The following is a 7,614-nucleotide window of genomic DNA, read 5'->3' on the forward strand; positions in this document are numbered from 1 at the left end:
ACTGGTGCAACTATGAGGTCTGGGGAACTCGCTCTCAGGTGTTGCAGTACAGCCTGGCTGGCAGGCGTAGAGGTATACAAAGCCAGGTATTCAAGGAACAGAAAGAGAAGGAAGATATAAAGAGATGAGAAACTGAGTAATGAAGAAAGACAAAAGGGGAAAAAGAGGGAAAAGAAAACAAAACAAATTTAATAAAAAAAAAAAAAAAGAACAAGAAAAGCCCCCAAGAAAACAGAAAAAAAAAAAAAACCCTCGAAAAATGAAATGCTCTCAGGGATCCCTGTGCATGTCTGCGCAAGCTAAGGGGGTAGGTTCCAAGAAGTGCAGCACCGCCTGGCCATCACGGGCTACCAACTCAAGCAAAGGATAAGAAAACAAACAAACAATTCAAAACAAACAAACCAACAAAAGCCCCTGGATCCCACTAGCATGGCAGCCCAGACCAGGAAGCTGTTCCACACTCAAACAGAGCTCCACGGCCCCTCAGGATGAAGCAAAGATGGAGCACAGAGCCCGGTATTTGAGTGAAAGGAGGGGGAGGTGGTGAGAGGTAAGGAAGAGAACAAAAGAAGTGGAAAAAAAGCAAAAAAAATAGTAGTCAGAGAGCCAGCCAGGGCGGGCGGTTGGAACCCAAGCCGCTGGTGCTTTCCAGACAAGAGACTGTGGCCGCTGGAAGCAGAGGAGGCTGAGTGGGGGTGAAGAAGAGCAGGGGGTGGGAAAGCGTATAATGCAAATTGTCTCCTGCTGGAAGCTCCGTGAAGCTGCTTTCTCATACCCTCTATGTGCTGGTCTCTGATAGGAGTCCAAGATGGCGGATCCGCGCTGCATTAGCTGATAGGGGACTTCTGCATGAATCTCTCCTCGCTCTCTGTTCTCTGTCAGTTTTCTCACTCCATTGGTGCTTGGATGAGTTTTTTTTTAATATCTTCATTTGATGTTTTAGGGTTTCAGGATTGCTGTTGTCTCTGTTTGGCTTAGTTTTTCGGAACTTTCCTGTGGAGGACGGCGTGGTGCTACTGCCTAGAGTGCCATTTTGCCAGAAGTCCTCTAATTAGTTTATTTTTTAAGGGAACTTTGGTGTATTCAATCATTTTGTTTTCACCAAGATTGCAAAATTTATTAGCATAGTTTTTCAGAACATTTTACTATCCGTTTTTATTTCAGTAATATCTGTAATTGTTGATGTTGCTGTTGTTAGTTACCATCAAGTCACCTCCAGCTAATGGCGACCTTAAGTACAACACAGCAAAATGCTGCCCATTCCTGTGCAATCTTCATGATCATAAGATCCGTAGTTGTGTTCCCTCTTTTGATTTCTTTATATAATTGATGCCTTCTCTCTTAGTAGTATTCGTCTTTCTGGTTGGAGGTTCATCAATTTAATTAACCTATCTGAGAAAATGATTTGGTTTCATTTATTTATTCTGTTTTGCAGTTTTCATTTTCATTAATTTATGCTATTATGTTTATGTATTTTTTCTTCGTTATTTGAGTTTTTCTCTTCTCTTTATTTCTTGAAGTTGAAGTTAGATCATTTATTTCAGACCTTTTCTACTTTATAAAATAAGAATTTAATGTGGTAAATTTACCTCTTGACATTGCTTTAATACAATTCACAAATATTGATATGCTGTGTTTCCATGTCATTCTATTCATTTTTTTTTCTTTGTGACATTCTCATTGACCTCTTAGGTTGTTTAAGTTCTTCACATATTCTCTTTTACTATTAATTTCTAACTTTACAGCACTGTATTAAAAGAAAATATTTTGTAGTATGATTTTAGTTTCTTAAAATCTGTTGATGTTTGTTTTATGGCCCAATGTACGGTCTATGTTGGTGAATATCCTATGTGCATGTAAAATAATGTACATTATTGCGTGACGAGTTCTATGAATGTCCATTAGGTTAAGATGGTTGATAGCGATGTTCAACTCTTCTATTTACTTAATGATTTTCTGTCTACATGTTCTATTGAATAGAGAGAGAAGAGTACTAAAGTCAACAGTTAAAATTGTGGATTTGTCTTTTTCACCTTGAACTCTATCAGATTTGCTTTATGTATTTGAAGCTTTGATGTTAGGTGCATACATATTTAAAATTATTTTGTCTTTTTTGATCAATTGACTCATTTATCATTATATAATGGTCCTCTTTAACTCTTGTAATATTCCTTGTTCTGGACATTACTTTGTTACATAGTAGCTCAGTTATCTAGGGCTGCTGTAACAGAAATACCACAGGTGAAAGCCTTTAACAAACAGAAATTTATTCTCTCACAGTCTAGTAGGCTACAAGTCCAAATTCTTGACATCAGCTCCAGGGAAAGGCTTTCTTTCTCTCTCGGCTTTGGAGGAAGGTGCTTGTCATCAATCTTCCCCTGTTCAAGGAACTTTTTAGTTCAGGGACCCCGGGTCCAAAGGATGCATTATTCTCCTGGCTCTTGTTTCTTGGACGTACGAGGTCCCCCGTCTCTTCACTCGCTTCTGACTTTTATATCTCAAAGAGATTGGCTAAAGACAGAATCGAATCTTGTAGATTAAGTCCTACCTCACTAACATGACTGCAAGTAATCCCATCTCAACATCATAGAGATAGAATTTACAACACATAGTAAAATCCTATCAGATGACACAGTGGTGAACATTCACACAATGCTGGGAATCCTGACTTACCCAAATTGAAACATATTTTTGGGGACACAATTCAATCTGTGACACACAGTAATATAGCCACTGCAATTTTTTTTTTTTTTTGGATTAGTGTTTGTATAGCATAGACTTTCAAATAAAAAAAAAATTAACCTATCAGATCTATATTTATACCCACTCCAGAGAAAAATGATCAAACAGAATGCAAAAATTATCAAAATTTTTACTGAAGATAATTCAAAAGAAGATGAAGCTGCACATTGACAGGGAAGTGCCAGAACTTTAAGCTGGGTTCAGAAGTGAATGAGGGATATCATTGTTCACATCAGATGGATCGTTGCCAGAAGCAGAGAATACTAGAAAGATTTTCACCTGTATTTCATTGACTATTCAAAGACATTTAGCTGAGCAGATCATAACAATTATATATAACTTTACGAAGAATGGGAATTTCAGAAGACTTAATTTTGCTCATGTAAATTCTGTACACAGACCAGAGGCAATCATTCGAACAAAACAAGGGGATACTGCATGGTTAAAATCAGGAAAGGTGTTCTTTAGGGTTGTATTCTTTTACCATACTTATTGAACTTGTATACTGAGCAAATAATCCAAGAAGCTAGACTATATCAAGAAGAACGCAGCATCAGGATTAGAGGAAGACTCATTAACAACCTTTGATATGCAGATGACACAATCTTGCTTGCTCAAAGCCAAGAGGGTTTGAAGCACTTACTGATGAAGATCAAAGACTACAGCCTTCAGTGTGGATTACACCTCAACATACAGACAACAAAAGTCCTCACAATGGACCGATAACCATCATCATGATAAATAGAGAAAACATTGAAGTTGTAAAGGATTTCATTTTAATTGGATTCACAATCAATACCAATGGAAACAGCAGTCAAGATATCAAATGGTGTACTGCATTAGACAAATCTGCTGCAAAAGGTCTCTTTTTAAACTGTTAAAAAGCAAATGTCACTTTGAGGATGAAATTACCTGACCCAAGCAATGATGTTTTCAATGGCCTCATATGCATGTGAAAGCTGGACAATGAGTAAAGAAGCCTGAAGAAGAATCGATGGTTTTGAATTTAGGGAGTAGGTGAAGAATATTGAACATACCATGGACTGCCAGAAGAACGAATATATCTGTGTTGGAGGAAGTACAGCCAGAATGCTCCTTAGAAGCAAGAATGGGGAGACTTTATCTCACATACTTTGGCTTTGGACATGTTATCAGGAAGGACCAGTCAATGGAAAAGGACATCATGCTTGGTAATATAGAGGACAAACAGAAAAGAGGAAGACCCTCAAAGAGATGGATTGATATAGTGGCTGCAACAATGGGCTCAAGCATAATAATGATTGTGAAGGTTGAGCAGGATCAGGTAGTGTTTCGTTCTGTTGTACACAGCGTGGCTATGAGTCTAAGCTGACTCAATAGCAGTCAACAACAACAAAGAACCAAAATCAATATATTTTTGCTTAGTAGATGTTTTACCGTTATAGCTTTGAAATGGCATAATGGAAGGGAAATTATTTTGCAAAATTTTTAGCAGTTAGCCTTATGTGTAACGGTACAGCATAGCATGTGGCTTAGATGGTCACTTTTTTGCTGAAGCAATTTCAGGATTATTTCATCCCTGTTTCAAATGAATGCTATTAGTTGTTGCAAACATCATTAACTTTTTTAAAAATTTAAATTTTATTTTGAGCTGATGGTAAACTCACATGCAGTTATAAGAAATAATACAGAGAGATTCTGTGTATTCTTCACACTGTTTCTGCAAGTGGTAACATCCTGTAGCACTACAGCACAGTATCAAAACCAGGGCTCGTTTGTCATTTTATTTATTTATTTCAGGTTGTTACTTCTGGTGATTTTTTCTCTTGTTCTTTCTTGCCTACTTGTGGGTAATTCGAGCATTTTTAAGTTTTTATGAGCATTTTTAGGATTTTATATTATTTAATTGTAGTGGTGTTTACTCTATTTCTTTGTATACTTTTCTTGAGGATTGAGCTGGCTATTTTGATATGCAAATGAAACTTTTCAAGGTCTACTGGTATCAGTGTTTTATACTTCCAGTAAAATGTGAAAACCTCACTTCCATTAAAATCCCTGGTGGTTTACCTGTTAAGTGCTGGGCTGCTAAAGAAAAGGCCATCGGTTCTAATCCACGGAGAGATAGATGTGGCAATCTGCTTCTGTAAAAATTTCCAGCATTTGAAACCCTATGGGGAAGTTCTATTCTGTCGTATGAGGTCACTATGGACCTTCTCCACTTTTAAATGTTTATTGAACTGATTTGCAGATTGTATCGTAATCTTTGTTTAAATTATTCAATATGGTTCAGAAAACGCATGAGGATAATAATAGTCTATTGTATGTACTCATATTTCTACTCTTTTCATGTTCTTTCTTCCTTCTGATGCTTCAAAATTCTTTCCTATTCATTTCTTTTTGTTTGAAGAACGTTTTTAAGTCAGTTGTAATGAGTAGGTTTGCTATTGACACATTCTTTTAGTTTTCTTACATCTGAGAATGTATTTATTTCCCCTTCATACCTGAAAGTATAGTTTCACTAGGTATTGGATCCTTCTCTCTCTCTCTCATTTGGTATGTGTGTCAGTGTGTTTGTGTGTCACTGTCTTTCTAAATTAAACCTTCTACCAGCACAAAAAGTGGTAGAAGCAGGACTAGTTTAGTTAAAGAAAGAGGTGGGGCCCAGAAAACAAAATGTTTGACTTCTACGTCATGTATCTTCTCAATGGCAGCCCTTTAATTTCCTTTACAAAACCAAACTCTGAAAAACATAGTAGAAAAATACACTGTTTTGGAGGGAAGAAGGTAATAGTATCTGGAGACTTATTTAAACCCTTACTATGCTGGTTTTTCATGAGGGCAGGATGTGGCAGTCTGCTTCTGTAAAGATACCACCTTGGAAACCCTCTGGGGCAGATCTACTCTCTCCTATAGAATTGCTACGAGTCAGAATCGAATCAATGGAAGTGGATTTGTTTTGTTTTGTTATGCTAGTTTATCGAACCCTTGCAACTATTAAGTTACATGAATTTAAACTTTTTTTTAGTGAAACTAGGAGAATAAGACTATTAAGTATTAATATTTAAATAGTTACTTTTGGATGAAAATCAAACACATTTGTGAAAGTTTTTGACAGTATGAAATTTGATTTTCAACTTCAATATATTTTTAATGTTAGAATCTAGCACTCTTGTTTTGAAAATTAAAGATGAAGTAAAAGAAAACACTATCTGCATGCTTTAAAGTAATGAAAGTCTTTATAATGGTTATTAAAACAGAATTTTTTGTTTTATGATAGATGTTTATGGAGATTCTATCATCTTTTTCATGGATTGGACTCTCTCGTGAAAGCAGTGATTATTCCTGGTTATGGATAAATGGCTCACCTTCCAACCAAACGTAAGTTTTTCTGAATGACATCATATAGAAGAAAAAATACAAAAGAAAAAGTCAGATAAGTAATATTAATAAATAGGACTAAATTGAATTATAGACAAGTAGAAAAATTGAAAATTAATGACATGAAATATTGATATAAATATTAGTTAAGAAGGAAGTACTCAGGGTTCATAATAATTATTACTAATATTTTGTGAGAAATGTCATTACCCATTTTTATAACATCTTTTTATTATCATTGCATAGAAAATGCCATTTTTTTATGGATTACCACACAAAAATATAATGTTTTTGCATTTTTATGTATTACAGGATAATAGAGCCATCAAATCCTATACACAACTGTGTAATGCTATTTGAATTTAGCCTTCAATCAGCCAGTTGTGGAGATGAAAAAATATACATTTGTAAGCATGAGATTTCGAGTTAAAACACCTGAGTTTGGAGTCCTTCAGATATCTTTATATTTCATGCAATGGAAATAATATGATTGTAAAAGTCTTACAATGAATTATATTATTTGTTCATCTGGAAGCTCCACATTTGGAACCCTCCTGGACTTTCCCCTATGTACTTCTTCCCTTGGCTGATTTTCATCCGTACTCTTTTCTGTAATAAAGTATAACCGTGAGTATAACAACTTTCTTGTGTTCCGTGAGTCTTTATATTGTTAAATATGTTTACCTATCTGTATAAATTTTTAACAAAATAAAAATTTATAAATTGCTGTAGTTTTATAAGAAATCTGAATATGTAGTTTTGTGAGTGCTCAAATTTTTTATTCTTTTGTGTATTATTGGTCATTTACATTTCAGTACAATTTTTCATACCAGCTTAACAGTTTCCACAATGAAAACTCTACTGGGGATTGAGACTTCTTGAATGGTGGAGTGAAGTCCTCTATAAATATCCTTTATAAAGGGAAGAAAACACTGGCAAGAAATTTTCGGATCAACTTTTTCAAGACTCTGCAAATTAAGCAAAGGCTTGAGACAATACAGGGAGTATTTATTCAAGAAAAAAATGCTGAACCTCAGTAAGAAAGATAGTATATGTGTCATTTTAATTTGGCCTACACCAAACATCCTCTCCCCAGCTGCACAGTAGCCATGGAAACTAGCAGCTATGCCACTACTCAAGAGGAAGACCAAGTTTGGAGCTCTTGAGAGTCTCATAACAACAAATTGTCATTATTTGACCTTTCTCACAGCTCCCTGGAAAACCCCATTCACAGCACATTGTTTTCTTACATCTGAGAATGTGTTTATTTTATTTTATTTATTTATTTCCCCTTCATACCTGAAAGTATAGTTTCACTAGGCATTGGATCCTTCTCTCTCTCTCTCATTTGGTATGTGTGTCAATGTGTTTGTGTGTCACTGTCGTTCTAAAGTAAACCTTCTACCAGCACAAAAAGTGGTAGAAGCAGGACTAGTCTAGTTAAAGAAAGAGGTGGGGCCCAGAAAACCGGATGTTTGACTTCTACGTCCCATATCTCCTCAATGGCAGCCCTTT

The 7,614-nt window shown here is 35.7% G+C and overlaps 1 protein-coding gene across 1 annotated transcript in view; it reads left to right on the forward strand.

The window, feature by feature from the left end:
- The window catches only part of LOC111819382 (NKG2-A/NKG2-B type II integral membrane protein-like), a gene marked incomplete at its 5' end in the record, with an annotated part of 20,535 nt that extends 13,554 nt beyond the window's left edge, over positions 1-6,981 (forward strand). Inside the window, 3 exons of the mRNA XM_023725830.1 lie at positions 5,999-6,099; positions 6,412-6,506; positions 6,941-6,981. Coding sequence (XP_023581598.1) covers positions 5,999-6,099; positions 6,412-6,506; positions 6,941-6,981 — 237 coding nt within the window. The remainder of the gene's footprint in view (positions 1-5,998; positions 6,100-6,411; positions 6,507-6,940) is intronic.
- Positions 6,982-7,614: the final 633 nt, after the last annotated feature.

The sequence above is a fragment of the Trichechus manatus genome, unplaced genomic scaffold (assembly GCF_000243295.1).
Source record: "Trichechus manatus latirostris isolate Lorelei unplaced genomic scaffold, TriManLat1.0 scaffold00439, whole genome shotgun sequence".
Classification (NCBI taxonomy): domain Eukaryota; kingdom Metazoa; phylum Chordata; class Mammalia; order Sirenia; family Trichechidae; genus Trichechus; species Trichechus manatus.